We start from the raw sequence: 19,831 nt of genomic DNA, 5'->3' as shown, positions 1-19,831 counted from the left end.
CCTGCTTTGCAGCTCAGCCTTCAACATCTACCTCGACCCACTATATACACTATCCCTCCTCTGCACACCCCCAGACCATCTCAGGCTTGCCTTTTTTGCTCCACTTGTGTTGGTCACTCCCAATGAGTTTTTGCATTTTAGGGCTGGTTACCCACAAAATACACCAGATCTGTCTTTTATCCCTTCTCTCACCTCAACCAGTCGCAGCAGATGGCCCCGCCCCTCCCTGAGCCTGGTTCTGCAGATGGTTTCTTCCTGTTAAAAGGGAGTTTTTCCTTCCCACTGTCACCAAAGTGCTTGCTCATAGGGGGTCATATCATTGTTGAGTTTTTCTGTATGTATTATTGTAGGATCTATCTTACAATATAAGGTGCCTATAGGCAGCTGTTGTTGTGATTTGGCTCTGTATAAATAAAAAGAGATTGACTAGATCAAACATCTTCAGGGTTCAACTACATGCTTGAAAACTAATTTAGCTCCACGCCATTAAAATAAGCATGATTGTGTCTTTGTAGTACATGTATTTGAACTTAACCACTGTTGGTGCTTCGCACATCCTTAGGAAAGTATAACTTGTATTTTGAAGAGGATCTTTTTTGCCTGAACTGTGCAATGAAGTGAAAAGTGTGATGTATTAAAAATAAATAAAAGCAACAAAAATAAGAATTCACACAAACAAGCATATTTTCACTACTTCAACTTTATTTTGAAGCAGATGATCAGTCATTAACCCCACCCCCAGCAAAAAAAAGTTTCAATCCAGTATTTGAGCAAATCACACTTGACATTGTTGAAAACAGTGGAAATAAATGGGAATAAACAGCGTTGTCACAACAACACGAAACAAAAGTAATGTATGTGAATGACCACATCTACCATAACCATCAAGAGCCCAGCCTCTTCATCATGCTTAAGATGAAAAAGAGGAGGAGGAGCCAGAGGAGGAAGAGGAAGAGCTGTTACTGCGACTGCGGCCTTTCCTCGATTCCTTTTCCTTCTTTCTCCCTCTGCCGCCGTCCTCCTTAGCTGGGGCAGTAACAGGGACCTCCTGGGAAGCAGGTAGTTTTTGTGGGGGTTCCTCCTGGGATTTCCCCTCCACTGCCTGTCTGTCAACTGTGGAGTCCTGGACCTTAGAGCCAGGGACTGTGGACACTTGTGCAGGCACACTAGGGGCTGACTGGGGTTCTGGGGTTTTAGATGCCCCGTGGCTCACAGGAGACTCTGCTGCTGGTTCCTCAGCAGCGTGGCTGGGCTCGGGCTGATGGCTGGTGTTTTCGGCTTCCTGGCTGCTTACAGCTGGTTCAGAGGGCTTGCTGTCCTGGAGATCTGTGGGCCCCTGCTTACGTTCCATCTCTACCCCTACATCCTTACCCCTGTCCTCCTCCTCTACTGCCTGCTCTACCTCCATCTCCTCTGACTCTGGACTACCCTCTTTGTCTCCCTTCTTCTGATCCTCTCCTTCTGCCTTTCCAGGCAGGTAGAAGATATGAGGCTTGGTCTTTGTGCGAATGTATTTCACCAGGTGATTATTGTGGCTGGTCCACTCCTCTTGCTTTGGATGGGGGAAAAGAAAAGAAATTGATTTTACATTTCCCATCATTCTAGCTACAAAAACAGACTTAATACTTAATACTGTTCTCATAACCAAGCAAAGGATGAATCTATTCCTCACCTTTTCTGAAGAGACATTTGACTCCTCCTTGAATTTCTGCAGGGTCCCCATGAGCAGGCCGAACATGCGCCGATTCCTGACCAAGACAACACAAACAACACCATCACACACTTTTAATTCTCAGCTGTAGACACGATTTGCCATTTGCCAGATGAAATTAAACCAATCATGGCTCACACTATTTAGTAACCAACTCTGAATGTAAATCTAGAGTTTAAGAGCTACCTCTGTTTGCCCCTCTCATCCATGGTTTGGTCCTGAATGAGATCTCGGCGCGTTCTCTCTTTGGAGGTAGCTACTACAGACGACTGCAATGCCGGCTGAAGGAAGGACAAGAAGCAAATGTTAGGATTTTTATCACTTCAAAGCAGGAAAAAAAAATCCACTGTGAGAAAGCAAATACTGAAATACTGGAATACAAGCATGCTGCTCCACACAGGTGTAGACACGGGTGTACACAGACGCGGACTACACCTTTCTTGGCTGCTGCCTCAAAGCACATTGTGCGCTGTCTATCTTGCATGCTGCACAATATAATGTTTAATATTTAGTATCTACTGCTATCTACTGCTAGCTAGTTTATTGTGATGGTGCTGTATTTATTATGTTGCTCTTTTTTTTGTTTGCTTTCTCTTCTGTTTTTTTTTTTCTCCATACAGGTGATCCAGGTGTTTTGTTTGTTTTTCTTTCTTTCTTCTCCCCTTTCTCACCATCTCTTCTCCCCTCTGGTTTTCTTTCTCTCCCTCTCTTTCTTTCATTCTTTCTCCCTGTCCTATCCCCCAGTCATATCTGTCCCATTTGTAGCAACCGAAAATAAAATAAATTCATAATTATAATAAAGGTCAATCAAATGGACCAAGGCCATGATGATCCACTTGGTAAAATAAATCCGCTTGGCATCCTTCTTGGCCTTAAGACAACAATTCTGATGGCTAAAGATCCAAACGGGACACAAAAAAAACCAAACAAACAAAAAAAAAAAACAAGCAAAATATGAATCTATTCCTCACCTTTTCTGAAGAGACATTTGACTCCTCCTTGAATTTCTGCAGGGTCCCCATGAGCAGGCCGAACATGCGCCGATTCCTGACCAAGACAACACAAACAACACCATCACACACTTAAATCTCAGCTGTAGACACGATTTGCCATTTGCCAGATGAAATTAAACCAATCATGGCTCAGGCTATTTAGTAACCAACTCTGAATGTAAATCTAGAGTTTAAGAGCTACCTCTGTTTGCCCCTCTCATCCATGGTTTGGTCCTGAATGAGATCTCGGCACGTTCTCTCTTTGGAGGTAGCTACTACAGACGACTGCAACGCCGGCTGAAGGAAGGACAAGAAGCAAATGTTAGGATTTTTATTACTTCAAAGCAGGAAAAAAGAATCCACTGTGAGAAAGCAAATACTGATCAAGTGTTTTTGACAAAATTACCTTTTTGACATCATCGTTATCCTCGGCGTTGCTGTCGTGACGCATGTCCCTCCTGGCCCTCTGGTCCCCTGCCAGCCTGCAGCCACACAAAGATCAAATACTCATAAGAGATGGTACTTTGAAATCAAGACAAGGAAAAAAACTTACAGAAAGCTGAGAATTAATTAAAAATAATGCCTCTTCTTATGCTGTTTTATAGTTTTATTGTTTTACATTGTTTTATTTACTGTTATATTGTTTTTATATTCCCATTTCCTGTGTTGTAAAGCACTTTGTGATTTTTATCTGTGAAAAGCGCTATATAAATAAATTTTACTTACTTAAATTTACATGTGCAGAAATACCCCCCCCCCCCCCAAACAAGAACCATATTTTCTCACGCTTGTTAAATAATCTTAATATTAATGAAGGGTTTCAGGTAAAATGTGTTACACAAGCTCCAAAACTAGAAACTACCCAATCACTATATTATATTTCAAGTCGAGATCTCACCTTAGCAGGGCTCCTTCGATGTCCCTTTGCTTGGCAGGAGGGCCGCCGCTTCCCATGTCTGAGAGACTGCGTCTGTGAGAGGACAAAGAGGAAAACTTTAGAAATGCACAGACTGAATTTTTAAATAAAATTTAAATAAAATAATTTATTCTACCTTTTTTTGGAGAGACACAAAGAAACTCCAAGAAAGCTGATTCTGTTCATCTGGACGTGTCGTTTTCAGTCGCAGAAATGCTTCACTCATCCAAGTGACTGAGCTCAGACTGAGCTGACCATAGGTTTCCCCAACCTTTTAAACTGTTTATTTGCATAATGACTGAAACTACCGTTAAGGACCAACAATGGGCCCTGAAGTCAGTTTCATTGTCCTTAAGTGGTCATAGCACTTTGCATATTAAATCACTTGAATGAGCGGGCAAAAGTTTCGCCCACTAAAAACAACACCCTGATGAACAATCAGCTTCCTGGGATTTAATTACTTGGACGATTGAGCATGCATCAAGACAAAAACAACCATTTTCAAACCCTCTTTGAACATTTAACTGAAACACCAGTGGTTCCTTTACAGACTGAATGATAAAAACATCATAGACAAATGTGATTAACATTTATCTCCAACTCTATGTTTTTGTTCTTGGACTTGGCTATAGTGGGTGTGGATGGTTCACATTTAAAAACAAAACAAAACACCCAAGGCAAATTATCCTGCAAAATGGGGCAGCTTCTCAGTCCATTACAGTTTGTAAACCAAGCTACTTACTTAGTGAAAGTTATATAGTTTCTGCTTCTGATAATTAACTTCCCCATAGCCGTTAATATGAAAAAAGAAAAGCACAACAATTCCCCCTTTTAATGTCTAACTGATGGAATCAATATGATTATAAGTGTGCTATTGTACAAATGGTCATAAACTACGCCTTGCATTCTGTAACCAGCAACAAACCAGTTCAAACCTTCAAAACAAGGCTTATTTAAGAAGTGACGTGACGCCAAATCTCACATTTAATACAATGTGGAAGAGGGGGGCGGGGGCGGGGGGGTGAAGTACTGTTGTACATACTTTTCAGATCACACAGTAAAGTTGAAAATCTAAAGCTCTTTTTTTTCGAGATGGGTTAAACTAAGGAAGAAGCAAACAGTGAATGCATCTGTGAGTAAACTGAGAGGCAAATGTATTGAGACCGGTTGATGCTGCAGATGTATGACAAATTAAAGGAAATTACAAAGCCCTGACCTTGATAGTGAGAGGGTTCATTAGCTTTGTTACTCTGTGGTGTCTGCAAATCAAAGTATTTCAAGTATTTTTACCTTGATGTGAGCAGTCAGTCCAACTCATCATGGGCGTGAATGTCCTCATAATGTTGGGCTTTTAAATGATTTCTTTGAATTTTTCATTTTTTTCAGGATGGAATGATTTTAAAGCATTCACTTCAATAACCTTGAAAAACAAGAATTGGGTGCACAAGTTTTAATTTACTTTTGATTTTCTGTAATCCACAAAGGGTCAAAACATTCATACCCACGATGAGTGGATGGAAACTTCTGAACAACTGAATCTTTCTAAATATCTTTTCATAGTTTTCACTGCACAGTTAGAAATGAATGATAGGCTCTGAAAAATGTTGTGCTGCGTTCAATTTTTACGTTGATCATGTTAACAGTATACAGAAGTTCATTTAGCAAAAAAAAGAAGATGCTATACAAAATAAAACAAAATACATTTCAGTAATGCTTCATCTGTTCTGATTATTTCTCAGTTACATTTTTTTTGGGGTTGTTTTCTGGTTTTTAGGTAGCAGGGTGTCATGCTGCTCCAGTGGGTTTCTCCCCAAGTCTAAGATGGCAACAACAACAAGTCAGCAATTTCTCTGAAGTCAGACAGGTAAGAGCCTTTTTGCTGTTATGATATTATACAATAGCACAGCTTAACAGAATTCACTAAAACTTTTTGTAGGTCCAAATCCACACAAATTTGTACAAATGGATATTTGACAATTTATGAACTTTTGTTTACATTTACAACATTTTTTTTCCTATAGAGTATCACAAGGCACAGGAAACGCTGGACCAGCCAGACTCTAGATGACAACGTGCTGATGGTAATGTGATAATGTGTAAATTTTAATGCTTCAGCATGCAATGCTTTCCTCTAATAACCAAATAAATACTTTGTCTTTCTCCAAGAGGCAAACTTAAAAACAGAATTTATATTAAAATTTTATGTATGCTCGTATTTGTATGTTACAGCCAAAGCTAACGGATGAGGAGGGTTGGAAGAGGTTTTGTTTAGGAGAGAAGGTCTATCTGGGCACTTCATCCTCCCACACAGATGCAGAACCAGAGCCAGCACTGGACTATAGCAAGGTTATATATGTAATGGCTAGATCTCAATGTTTTGTGTCATCATGAATACAATCTGTAAGATTTTTTGACAGTAAAGAAGTTGTCGGTCACATCTATCACCCATTGGTTAATGAGGTTTTGTCGCAAAGCCTCCAACTGAGCACTGAAACTGGACCTGAAACCACACACTTACAAGTAACAGCCTGTGATTGAAAGTCTTCCTGATAATGCCAAAAATAAAATAAAAAATCACTTCATGTTGTATTCAGTGTGAGCTGAAACTAGTGACTGAGTCATCAGGGAGTTGTGGGCCATTTTTCCACAGATTTCTATGTAAACGGAAGTGTTTTTATTTAGAGTGAAAGCACTTCAGCATCGGCATTACTTTTCAGATCCAAAATGTGTACTGCTCTATTTACCTCAGCATCTCTCTGTCTGTTCAGATGGGGTTCCCTCCCTTCCTAAGCATCATCAGCAGGCTAAACCAGGTAAACGATCCCTCTATAGACATTCAAGATGTTCTAAACCAGTCAAAGCCTGATTAGAAGATGTGTGTGTTTGTGTTTCCCCACCTGTCTACAGTCCACAGTGCTGATGGTGTTGGAAATCCTCATCGGCTGGTTCGAGGAACGAGAATTTGTTCCACAGTTGGTGAGTTTGATGTATTAGCGCCACATTTTTATGCTGGTTCCGAACTCCACACACATTTATAGTCATCCTGTGTTGCATTCAAGATAGATATGAGCTGACTATGAATGCATTCTGCACAGATATCATGAAACCAAACATTTCTTCAGCTTCTGCCTTATGTTTCAGATATAGAAGGTGATGGTTTATTGGCTGCAGTTATTGTGAAATACTTGAGTTTGCAGTCTATCTTCTTGTTCCAGGGGCGCTGGTTGTATGCTTTATTGGCCTGCTTGGAAAAGCCTCTGTTGCCTGAAGCTCACTCATCCATCAGACAGCTCGCCCGGAGATGCGCCCAGCTCCGCAGCACGCTGGTAGGCCACAATCCTACCATCTCCTGTAAAGCACTATCTCTATGTGCTATCACTCCATGCTTGAAACGGCCACAGCCGGCCATGTTTTTCTCGTTCTTTGTTGAGATTTGATGGGATTTTATTTACTCTGATAGTCTTTTCCCTGCTTGCATGACTTCACAGGACAGCCAGGAAGATGATAAACTGCCCGCCCTCAACCTGCTCATCTGTCTTGTTGCCAGGTAAGGTTCTCTGTATTTTTCTTATATGGAACTCTGTGTAAAGAAAAAACCCTTAAATGTTTTTTTGTTTGTTTGTTTGTTTTTTTACCACCAGTGTCTAAATTGTTCAGGGTGATGATACCATGATATTGCTGTCTGGATGTGTACAGAGGATGCAGTTATACTTACTTCCTTTTATTTTTACTGCAGGTACTTTGAACAGAATGATCTGGCAGATCAGCAGGAGTGAAGCCAACCTGATCTGTTTAACCTCACCAACATATGGAGGATCATATTGTTAAGTCTGGCTGCGGTGAAAGCTCAAGTTGAAAACAAAGAGACTGGATTACAAAAACACATTTGTTTTTATTTGTGAGGTATTTGGTTACCTGCACAGAGGACTGCGGGGACTACGAGCAAATGCAGCAGGATCAGGGCTACTTTTTTCAAACAGGTTTATGCTTTTCTTTGTGCGTTTATATGTGTGTAATTTAGCTCTAAATAAAAGTTTTCTATTATCTGTGATTTGTAAGAAAACGGTGTGTGTGTGGACATCATTGCTGATCATGTGTATGCAGGTTCTCAGTCATCCAGGTCATTTTTATGGCCATGTCTGTTGTGAACAACCATCATTGAACAGGTGTGGTGGCTAACGACTCCAGCTATCAGCCACCTACAATACAGTCCCAGGTGCTTTAATCCCCTCTTCACACATTGCCTCAAGTGACCTTAACAGCTCATGATAGGGTGGGGCAAGGCCTCACACACTGGTTTCATCCTTAATCCCAGGTGACAATGACTCTCACCTTGACTTGAGATGACTTGTGATCAATAGTGTATCAACGACCCTCAGGGGCATAATGCCCCACTAAGTGTTTAGTACCTGGAACTCCCCACCTGTTAAAGAAATCTTCACAACCATAAAGAAGTCTTGTTGCCTTCTTTTCTCAAGCTAATTACACTTTTTCTGGTCGTCAAGCCCTTGTGATCATGTCAAATAGATTCTTTAAAAATGACAATTTAAGAATGACTTTAGACATGACAATTCCTCATGGATATACAGTGGAACCAAATATACTGCAATGACAAATCCAATCAGGTACACTTTAAAAAAACGTTTCTAATAAATCAATAAATGAAACAACATGGACATAGTTTGTGCTCAGTTCTGCATGTTTTGTAGGGCATGACAGATTGTCATGTCTCTGTAGGTCTTCCTTCACTACATCCATCAATCTTCCCTTGAGGTCTCCCGGATTTCCTCCTGCTTTGCAGCTCAGCTTTCAACATCTACCTCGACCCACTATATACGCTATCCCTCCTCTGCACACCCCCAGACCATCTCAGGCTTGCCTTTTTTGCTCCACTTGTGTTGGTCACTCCCAATGAGGTTTTGCATTTTAGGGCTGGTTACCCACAAAATACACCAGATCTCTGTCTTTTATCCCTTCTTCCTTCTCTCACCGCAACCAGTCGCAGCAGATGGCCCCGCCCCTCCCTGAGCCTGGTTCTGCAGATGGTTTCTTCCTGTTAAAAGGGAGTTTTTCCTTCCCACTGTCACCAAAGTGCTTGCTCATAGGGGGTCATATCATTGTTGAGTTTTTCTGTATGTATTATTGTAGGATCTATCTTACAATATAAGGTGCCTATAGGCAGCTGTTGTTGTGATTTGGCTCTGTATAAATAAAGAGAGATTGACTAGATCAAACATCTTCAGGGTTCAACTACATGCTTGAAAACTAATTCAGTTCCACGCCATTAAAATAAGCATGATTGTGTCTTTGTAGTACATGTATTTGAACTTAACCACTGTTGGTGCTTCGCACATCCTTAGGAAAGTATAACTTGTATTTTGAAGATCTTTTTTTGCCTGAACTGTGCAATGAAGTGAAAAGTGTGATGTATTAAAAATAAATAAAAGCAACAAAAATAAGAATTCACACAAACAAGCATATTTTCACTACTTCAACTTTATTTTGAAGCAGATGATCAGTCATTAACCCCACCCCCAGCAAAAAAAAGTTTCAATCCAGTATTTGAGCAAATCACACTTGACATTGTTGAAAACAGTGGAAATAAATGGGAATAAACAGCGTTGTCACAACAACACGAAACAAAAGTAATGTATGTGAATGACCACATCTACCATAACCATCAAAAGCCCAGCCTCTTCATCATGCTTAAGATGAAAAAGAGGAGGAGGAGCCAGAGGAGGAAGAGGAAGAGCTGTTACTGCGACTGCGGCCTTTCCTCGATTCCTTTTCCTTCTTTCTCCCTCTGCCGCCGTCCTCCTTAGCTGGGGCAGTAACAGGGACCTCCTGGGAAGCAGGTAGTTTTTGTGGGGGTTCCTCCTGGGATTTCCCCTCCACTGCCTGTCTGTCAACTGTGGAGTCCTGGACTGTAGATCCAGGGACTGTGGACACTTGTGCAGGCACACTAGGGGCTGACTGGGGTTCTGGGGTTTTAGATGCCCCGTGGCTCACAGGAGACTCTGCTGCTGGTTCCTCAGCAGCGTGGCTGGGCTCGGGCTGATGGCTGGTGTTTTCAGCTTCCTGGCTGCTTACAGCTGGTTCAGAGGGCTTGCTGTCCTGGAGATCTGTGGGCCCCTGCTTACGTTCCATCTCTACCCCTACATCCTTACCCCTGTCCTCCTCCTCTACTGCCTGCTCTACCTCCATCTCCTCTGACTCTGGACTACCCTCTTTGTCTCCCTTCTTCTGATCCTCTCCTTCTGCCTTTCCAGGCAGGTAGAAGATATGAGGCTTGGTCTTTGTGCGAATGTATTTCACCAGGTGATTATTGTGGCTGGTCCACTCCTCTTGCTTTGGATGGGGGAAAAGAAAAGAAATTGATTTTACATTTCCCATCATTCTAGCTACAAAAACAGACTTAATACTTAATACTGTTCTCATAACCAAGCAAAAGATGAATCTATTCCTCACCTTTTCTGAAGAGACATTTGACTCCTCCTTGAATTTCTGCAGGGTCCCCATGAGCAGGCCGAACATGCGCCGATTCCTGACCAAGACAACACAAACAGCACCGTCACACACTTTTAATTCTCAGCTGTAGACACGTTTTGCCATTTGCCAGATGAAATTAAACCAATCATGGCTCAGGCTATTTAGTAACCAACTCTGAATGTAAATCTAGAGTTTAAGAGCTACCTCTGTTTGCCCCTCTCATCCATGGTTTGGTCCTGAATGAGATCTCGGCGCGTTCTCTCTTTGGAGGTAGCTACTACAGACGACTGCAACGCCGGCTGAAGGAAGGACAAGAAGCAAATGTTGGGATTTTTATCACTTCAAAGCAGGAAAAAAAAATCCACTGTGAGAAAGCAAATACTGAAATACTGGAATACAAGCATGCTGCTGGAATACAAGCATGCTGCTCCACACAGGTGTAGACACGGGTGTACACAGACGCGGACTACACCTTTCTTGGCTGCTGCCTCAAAGCACATTGTGCGCTGTCTATCTTGCATGCTGCACAATATAATGTTTAATATTTAGTATCTACTGCTATCTACTGCTAGCTAGTTTATTGTGATGGTGCTGTATTTATTATGTTGCTTTTTTTTTTGTTTGCTTTCTCTTCTGTTTTTTTTTTCTCCATACAGGTGATCCAGGTGTTTTGTTTGTTTTTCTTTCTTTCTTCTCCCCTTTCTCACCATCTCTTCTCCCCTCTGGTTTTCTTTCTCTCCCTCTCTTTCTTTCATTCTTTCTCCCTGTCCTATCCCCCAGTCATATCTGTCCCATTTGTAGCAACCGAAAATAAAATAAATTCATAATTATAATAAAGGTCAATCAAATGGACCAAGGCCATGATGATCCACTTGGTAAAATAAATCCGCTTGGCATCCTTCTTGGCCTTAAGACAACAATTCTGATGGCTAAAGATCCAAACGGGACACAAAAAAAACCAAACAAACAAAAAAAAAAAACAAGCAAAAGATGAATCTATTCCTCACCTTTTCTGAAGAGACATTTGACTCCTCCTTGAATTTCTGCAGGGTCCCCATGAGCAGGCCGAACATGCGCCGATTCCTGACCAAGACAACACAAACAACACCATCACACACTTAAATCTCAGCTGTAGACACGATTTGCCATTTGCCAGATGAAATTAAACCAATCATGGCTCAGGCTATTTAGTAACCAACTCTGAATGTAAATCTAGAGTTTAAGAGCTACCTCTGTTTGCCCCTCTCATCCATGGTTTGGTCCTGAATGAGATCTCGGCACGTTCTCTCTTTGGAGGTAGCTACTACAGACGACTGCAACGCCGGCTGAAGGAAGGACAAGAAGCAAATGTTAGGATTTTTATTACTTCAAAGCAGGAAAAAAGAATCCACTGTGAGAAAGCAAATACTGATCAAGTGTTTTTGACAAAATTACCTTTTTGACATCATCGTTATCCTCGGCGTTGCTGTCGTGACGCATGTCCCTCCTGGCCCTCTGGTCCCCTGCCAGCCTGCAGCCACACAAAGATCAAATACTCATAAGAGATGGTACTTTGAAATCAAGACAAGGAAAAAAACTTACAGAAAGCTGAGAATTAATTAAAAATAATGCCTCTTCTTATGCTGTTTTATAGTTTTATTGTTTTACATTGTTTTATTTACTGTTATATTGTTTTTATATTCCCATTTCCTGTGTTGTAAAGCACTTTGTGATTTTTATCTGTGAAAAGCGCTATATAAATAAATTTTACTTACTTAAATTTACATGTGCAGAAATACCCCCCCCCCCCCCTCCACCCCCCAAACAAGAACCATATTTTCTTACACTTGTTAAATAATCTTAACATTAATGAAGGGTTTCAGGTAAAATGTGTTACACAAGCTCCAAAACTAGAAACTACCCAATCACTATATTATATTTCAAGTCGAGATCTCACCTTAGCAGGGCTCCTTCGATGTCCCTTTGCTTGGCAGGAGGGCCGCCGCTTCCCATGTCTGAGAGACTGCGTCTGTGAGAGGACAAAGAGGAAAACTTTAGAAATGCACAGACTGAATTTTTAAATAAAATTTAAATGAAATAATTTATTCTACCTTTTTTTGGAGAGACACAAAGAAACTCCAAGAAAGCCGATTCTGTTCATCTGGACGTGTCGTTTTCAGTCGGAGAAATGCTTCACTCATCCAAGTGACTGAGCTCAGACTGAGCTGACCATAGGTTTCCCCAACCTTTTAAACTGTTTATTTGCATAATGACTGAAACTACCGTTAAGGACCAACAATGGGCCCTGAAGTCAGTTTCATTGTCCTTAAGTGGTCATAGCACTTTGCATATTAAATCACTTGAATGAGCGGGCAAAAGTTTTGCCCACTAAAAACAACGCCCTGATGAACAATCAGCTTCCTGGGATTTAATTACTTGGACGATTGAGCATGCATCAAGACAAAAACAACCATTTTCAAACCCTCTTTGAACATTTAACTGAAACACCAGTGGTTCCTTTACAGACTGAATGATAAAAACATCATAGACAAATGTGATTAACATTTATCTCCAACTCTATGTTTTTGTTCTTGGACTTGGCTATAGTGGGTGTGGATGGTTCACATTTAAAAACAAAACAAAACACCCAAGGCAAATTATCCTGCAAAATGGGGCAGCTTCTCAGTCCATTACAGTTTGTAAACCAAGCTACTTACTTAGTGAAAGTTATATAGTTTCTGCTTCTGATAATTAACTTCCCCATAGCCGTTAATATGAAAAAAGAAAAGCACAACAATTCCCCCTTTTAATGTCTAACTGATGGAATCAATATGATTATAAGTGTGCTATTGTACAAATGGTCATAAACTACGCCTTGCATTCTGTAACCAGCAACAAACCAGTTCAAACCTTCAAAACAAGGCTTATTTAAGAAGTGACGTGACGCCAAATCTCACATTTAATACAATGTGGAAGAGGGGGGCGGGGGCGGGGGGGGGGGGGGGGTGAAGTACTGTTGTACATACTTTTCAGATCACACACTAAAGTTGAAAATCTAAAGCTCTTTTTTTTCGAGATGGGTTAAACTAAGTAAGAAGCAAACAGTGAATGCATCTGTGAGTAAACTGAGAAGCAAATGTATTGAGACCGGTTGATGCTGCAGATGTATGACAAATTAAAGGAAATTACAAAGCCCTGACCCTGATAGTGAGAGGGTTCATTAGCTTTGTTACTCTGTGGTGTCTGCAAATCAAAGTATTTCAAGTATTTTTACCTTGATGTGAGCAGTCAGTCCAACTCATCATGGGCGTGAATGTCCTCATAATGTTGGGCTTTTAAATGATTTCTTTGAATTTTTCATTTTTTTCAGGATGGAATGATTTTAAAGCATTCACTTCAATAACCTTGAAAAACAAGAATTGGGTGCACAAGTTTTAATTTACTTTTGATTTTCTGTAATCCACAAAGGGTCAAAACATTCATACCCACGATGAGTGGATGGAAACTTCTGAACAACTGAATCTTTCTAAATATCTTTTCATAGTTTTCACTGCACAGTTAGAAATGAATGATAGGCTCTGAAAAATGTTGTGCTGCGTTCAATTTTTACGTTGATCATGTTAACAGTATACAGAAGTTCATTTAGCAAAGAAAAGAAGATGCTATACAAAATAAAACAAAATACATTTCAGTAATGCTTCATCTGTTCTGATTATTTCTCAGTTACATTTTTTTTGGGTTGTTTTCTGGTTTTTAGGTGGCAGGGTGTCATGCTGCTCCAGTGGGTTTCTCCCCAAGTCTAAGATGGCAACAACAACAAGTCAGCAATTTCTCTGAAGTCAGACAGGTAAGAGCCTTTTTGCTGTTATGATATTATACAATAGCACAGCTTAACAGAATTCACTAAAACTTTTTGTAGGTCCAAATCCACACAAATTTGTACAAATGGATATTTGACAATTTCTGAACTTTTGTTTACATTTACAACATTTTTTTTCCTTTAGAGTATCACAAGGGACAGGAAACACTGGACCAGCCAGACTCTAGATGACAACGTGCTGATGGTAATGTGATAATGTGTAAATTTTAATGCTTCAGCATGCAATGCTTTCCTCTAATAACCAAATAAATACTTTGTCTTTCTCCAAGAGGCAAACTTAAAAACAGAATTTATATTAAAATTTTATGTATGCTCGTATTTGTATGTTACAGCCAAAGCTAACAGATGAGGAGGGTTGGAAGAGGTTTTGTTTAGGAGAGAAGGTCTATCTGGGCACTTCATCCTCCCACACAGATGCAGAACCAGAGCCAGCACTGGACTATAGCAAGGTTATATATGTAATGGCTAGATCTCAATGTTTTGTGTCATCATGAATACAATCTGTAAGATTTTTTGACAGTAAAGAAGTTGTCGGTCACATCTATCACCCATTGGTTAATGAGGTTTTGTCGCAAAGCCTCCAACTGAGCACTGAAACTGGACCTGAAACCACACACTTACAAGTAACAACCTGTGATTGAAAGTCTTCCTGATAATGCCAAAAATAAAATAAAAAATCACTTCATGTTGTATTCAGTGTGAGCTGAAACTAGTGACTGAGTCATCAGGGAGTTGTGGGCTATTTTTCCACAGATTTCTATGTAAACGGAAGTGTTTTTATTTAGAGTGAAAGCACTTCAGCATCAGCATTACTTTTCAGATCCAAAATGTGTACTGCTCTATTTACCTCAGCATCTCTGTCTGTTCAGATGGGGTTCCCTCCCTTCCTAAGCATCATCAGCAGGCTAAACCAGGTAAACGATCCCTCTATAGACATTCAAGATGTTCTAAACCAGTCAAAGCCTGATTAGAAGATGTGTGTGTTTGTGTTTCCCCACCTGTCTACAGTCCACAGTGCTGATGGTGTTGGAAATCCTCATCGGCTGGTTCGAGGAACGAGAATTTGTTCCACAGTTGGTGAGTTTGATGTATTAGAGCCACATTTTTATGCTGGTTCCGAACTCCACACACATTTATAGTCATCCTGTGTTGCATTCAAGATAGATATGAGCTGACTATGAATGCATTCTGCACAGATATCATGAAACCAAACATTCCTTCAGCTTCTGCCTTATGTTTCAGATATAGAAGGTGATGGTTTATTGGCTGCAGTTATTGTGAAATACTTGAGTTTGCAGTCTATCTTCTTGTTCCAGGGGCGCTGGTTGTATGCTTTATTGGCCTGCTTGGAAAAGCCTCTGTTGCCTGAAGCTCACTCATCCATCAGACAGCTCGCCCGGAGATGCGCCCAGCTCCGCAGCACGCTGGTAGGCCACAATCCTACCATCTCCTGTAAAGCACTATCTCTATGTGCTATCACTCCATGCTTGAAACGGCCACAGCCGGCCATGTTTTTCTCGTTCTTTGTTGAGATTTGATGGGATTTTATTTACTCTGATAGTCTTTTCCCTGCTTGCATGACTTCACAGGACAGCCAGGAAGATGATAAACTGCCCGCCCTCAACCTGCTCATCTGTCTTGTTGCCAGGTAAGGTTCTCTGTATTTTTCTTATATGGAACTCTGTGTAAAGAAAAAACCCTTAAATGTTTTTTTGTTTGTTTGTTTGTTTTTTTACCACCAGTGTCTAAATTGTTCAGGGTGACGATACCATGATATTGCTGTCTGGATGTGTACAGAGGATGCAGCTATACTCACTTCCTTTTATTTTTACTGCAGGTACTTTGAACAGAATGATCTGGCAGATCAGCAGGAGTGAAGCCAACCTGATCTGTTTAACCTCACCAACATATGGAGGATCATATTGTTAAGTCTGGCTGCGGTGAAAGCTCAAGTTGAAAACAAAGAGACTGGATTACAAAAACACATTTGTTTTTATTTGTAAGGTATTTGGTTACCTGCACAGAGGACTGCGGGGACTACGAGCAAATGCAGCAGGATCAGGGCTACTTTTTTCAAACAGGTTTATGCTTTTCTTTGTGCATTTATATGTGTGTAATTTAGCTCTAAATAAAAGTTTTCTATTATCTGTGATTTGTAAGAAAACGCTGTGTGTGTGTGTGTGTGGACATCATTGCTGATCATGTGTATGCAGCTTCTCAGTCATCCAGGTCATTTTTATGGCCATGTCTGTTGTGAACAACCATCATTGAACAGGTGTGGTGGCTAACGACTCCAGCTATTAGCCACCTACAATACAGTCCCAGGTGCTTTAATCCCCTCTTCACACATTGCCTCAAGTGACCTTAACAGCTCATGATAGGGTGGGGCAAGGCCTCACACACTGGTTTCATCCTTAATCCCAGGTGACAATGACTCTCACCTTGACTTGAGATGACTTGTGATCAATAGTGTATCAACGACCCTCAGGGGCATAATGCCCCACTAAGTGTTTAGTACCTGGAACTCCCCACCTGTTAAAGAAATCTTCACAACCATAAAGAAGTCTTGTTGCCTTTTTTTCTCAAGCTAATTACACTTTTTCTGGTCATCAAGCCCTTGTGATCATGTCAAATAGATTCTTTAAAAATGACAATTTAAGAATGACTTTAGACATGACAATTCCTCATGGATAGACAGTGGAACCAAATATACTGCAATGACAAATCCAATCAGGTACACTTTAAAAAAACGTTTCTAATAAATCAATAAATGAAACAACATGGACATAGTTTGTGCTCAGTTCAGCATGTTTTGTAGGACATGACAGATTGTCATGTCTCTGTAGGTCTTCCTTCACTACATCCATCAATCTTCTCGTGAGGTCTCCCGGATTTCCTCCTGCTTTGCAGCTCAGCCTTCAACATCTACCTCGACCCACTATATACACTATCCCTCCTCTGCACACCCCCAAACCATCTCAGGCTTGCCTTTTTTGCTCCACTTGTGTTGGTCACTCCCAATGAGGTTTTGCATTTTAGGGCTGGTTACCCACAAAATACACCAGATCTCTGTCTTTTATCCCTTCTTCCTTCTCTCACCGCAACCAGTCGCAGCAGATGGCCCCGCCCCTCCCTGAGCCTGGTTCTGCAGATGGTTTCTTCCTGTTAAAAGGGAGTTTTTCCTTCCCACTGTCACCAAAGTGCTTGCTCATAGGGGGTCATATCATTGTTGAGTTTTTCTGTATGTATTATTGTAGGATCTATCTTACAATATAAGGTGCCTATAGGCAGCTGTTGTTGTGATTTGGCTCTGTATAAATAAAAAGAGATTGACTAGATCAAACATCTTCAGGGTTCAACTACATGCTTGAAAACTAATTTAGTTCCACGCCATTAAAATAAGCATGATTGTGTCTTTGTAGTACATGTATTTGAACTTAACCACTGTTGGTGCTTCGGACATCCTTAGGAAAGTATAATTTGCATTTTGAAGATCTTTTTTGCCTGAACTGTGCAATGAAGTGAAAAGTGTGATGTATTAAAAATAAATAAAAGCAACAAAAATAAGAATTCACACAAACAAGCATATTTTCACTACTTCAACTTTATTTTGAAGCAGATTATCAGTCATTAACCCCACCCCCAGCAAAAAAAAGTTTCAATCCAGTATTTGAGCAAATCACACTTGACATTGTTGAAAACAGTGGAAATAAATGGGAATAAACAGCGTTGTCACAACAACACGAAACAAAAGTAATGTATGTGAATGACCACATCTACCATAACCATCAAGAGCCCAGCCTCTTCATCATGCTTAAGATGAAAAAGAGGAGGAGGAGCCAGAGGAGGAAGAGGAAGAGCTGTTACTGCGACTGCGGCCTTTCCTCGATTCCTTTTCCTTCTTTCTCCCTCTGCCGCCGTCCTCCTTAGCTGGGGCAGTAACAGGGACCTCCTGGGAAGCAGGTAGTTTTTGTGGGGGTTCCTCCTGGGATTTCCCCTCCACTGCCTGTCTGTCAACTGTGGAGTCCTGGACCTTAGAGCCAGGGACTGTGGACACTTGTGCAGGCACACTAGGGGCTGACTGAGGTTCTGGGGTTTTAGATGCCCCGTGGCTCACAGGAGACTCTGCTGCTGGTTCCTCAGCAGCGTGGCTGGGCTCGGGCTGATGGCTGGTGTTTTCGGCTTCCTGGCTGCTTACAGCTGGTTCAGAGAGCCCCTGCTTACGTTCCATCTCTACCCCTACATCCTTACCCCTGTCCTCCTCCTCTACTGCCTGCTCTACCTCCATCTCCTCTGACTCTGGACTACCCTCTTTGTCTCCCTTCTTCTGATCCTCTCCTTCTGCCTTTCCAGGCAGGTAGAAGATATGAGGCTTGGTCTTTGTGCGAATGTATTTCACCAGGTGATTATTGTGGCTGGTCCACTCCTCTTGCTTTGGATGGGGGAAAAGAAAAGAAATTGATTTTACATTTCCCATCATTCTAGCTACAAAAACAGACTTAATACTTAATACTGTTCTCATAACCAAGCAAAGGATGAATCTATTCCTCACCTTTTCTGAAGAGACATTTGACTCCTCCTTGAATTTCTGCAGGGTCCCCATGAGCAGGCCGAACATGCGCCGATTCCTGACCAAGACAACACAAACAACACCATCACACACTTTTAATTCTCAGCTGTAGACACGATTTGCCATTTGCCAGATGAAATTAAACCAACCATGGCTCAGGCTATTTAGTAACCAACTCTGAATGTAAAACTAGAGTTTAAGAGCTACCTCTGTTTGCCCCTCTCATCCATGGTTTGGTCCTGAATGAGATCTCGGCGCGTTCTCTCTTTGGAGGTAGCTACTACAGACGACTGCAACGCCGGCTGAAGGAAGGACAAGAAGCAAATGTTAGGATTTTTATCACTTCAAAGCAGGAAAAAATAATCCACTGTGAGAAAGCAAATACTGAAATGCTGGAATACAAGCATGCTGCTCCACACAGGTGTAGACACGGGTGTACACAGACGCGGACTACACCTTTCTTGGCTGCTGCCTCAAAGCACATTGTACGCTGTCTATCTTGCATGCTGCACAATATAATGTTTAATATTTAGTATCTACTGCTATCTACTGCTAGCTAGTTTATTGTGATGGTGCTGTATTTATTATGTTGCTCTTTTTTTTGTTTGCTTTCTCTTCTGTTTTTTTTTTTCTCCATACAGGTGATCCAGGTGTTTTGTTTGTTTTTCTTTCTTTCTTCTCCCCTTTCTCACCATCTCTTCTCCCCTCTGGTTTTCTTTCTCTCCCTCTCTTTCTTTCATTCTTTCTCCCTGTCCTATCCCCCAGTCATATCTGTCCCATTTGTAGCAACCGAAAATAAAATAAATTCATAATTATAATAAAGGTCAATCAAATGGACCAAGGCCATGATGATCCACTTGGTAAAATAAATCCGCTTGGCATCCTTCTTGGCCTTAAGACAACAATTCTGATGGCTAAAGATCCAAACGGGACACAAAAAAAAACAAACAAACAAAAAAAAAAAAACAAGCAAAAGATGAATCTATTCCTCACCTTTTCTGAAGAGACATTTGACTCCTCCTTGAATTTCTGCAGGGTCCCCATGAGCAGGCCGAACATGCGCCGATTCCTGACCAAGACAACACAAACCACACCATCACACACTTAAATCTCAGCTGTAGACACGATTTGCCATTTGCCAGATGAAATTAAACCAATCATGGCTCAGGCTATTTAGTAACCAACTCTGAATGTAAATCTAGAGTTTAAGAGCTACCTCTGTTTGCCCCTCTCATCCATGGTTTGGTCCTGAATGAGATCTCGGCACGTTCTCTCTTTGGAGGTAGCTACTACA

The 19,831-nt window shown here is 41.1% G+C and overlaps 2 protein-coding genes across 2 annotated transcripts; both read left to right on the top strand.

Annotated features, from left to right (window-relative positions):
- Nucleotides 1-3,913: 3,913 nt before the first annotated feature.
- LOC148097137 (gem-associated protein 2-like) lies at nt 3,914-7,682 on the top strand. Its single transcript, XM_087833276.1, has 10 exons — nt 3,914-3,954; nt 4,712-4,751; nt 5,394-5,483; nt 5,641-5,700; nt 5,849-5,965; nt 6,388-6,432; nt 6,527-6,595; nt 6,835-6,945; nt 7,108-7,166; nt 7,356-7,682. Exons 1-10 carry the CDS (start codon nt 3,914-3,916, stop codon nt 7,393-7,395), a joined length of 672 nt encoding a protein of 223 aa, XP_087689402.1. The 3' UTR covers nt 7,396-7,682.
- A 4,674-nt stretch (nt 7,683-12,356) lies between these two features.
- On the top strand, nt 12,357-15,944 carry LOC148097136 (gem-associated protein 2-like). Its single transcript, XM_087833275.1, has 10 exons — nt 12,357-12,397; nt 13,164-13,203; nt 13,845-13,934; nt 14,092-14,151; nt 14,300-14,416; nt 14,837-14,881; nt 14,976-15,044; nt 15,284-15,394; nt 15,557-15,615; nt 15,805-15,944. Exons 1-10 carry the CDS (start codon nt 12,357-12,359, stop codon nt 15,842-15,844), a joined length of 672 nt encoding a protein of 223 aa, XP_087689401.1. The 3' UTR covers nt 15,845-15,944.
- The last annotated feature ends 3,887 nt before the right edge of the window (nt 15,945-19,831 follow it).

The sequence above is a fragment of the Neolamprologus brichardi genome, chromosome 19 (genome assembly GCF_056152115.1).
Source record: "Neolamprologus brichardi isolate AB-2024 chromosome 19, ASM5615211v1, whole genome shotgun sequence".
NCBI lineage: Eukaryota > Metazoa > Chordata > Actinopteri > Cichliformes > Cichlidae > Neolamprologus > Neolamprologus brichardi.
The sequence above is the reverse complement of the archived record's forward strand: the minus strand, read 5'-3'. Positions and strand labels throughout refer to the sequence as shown.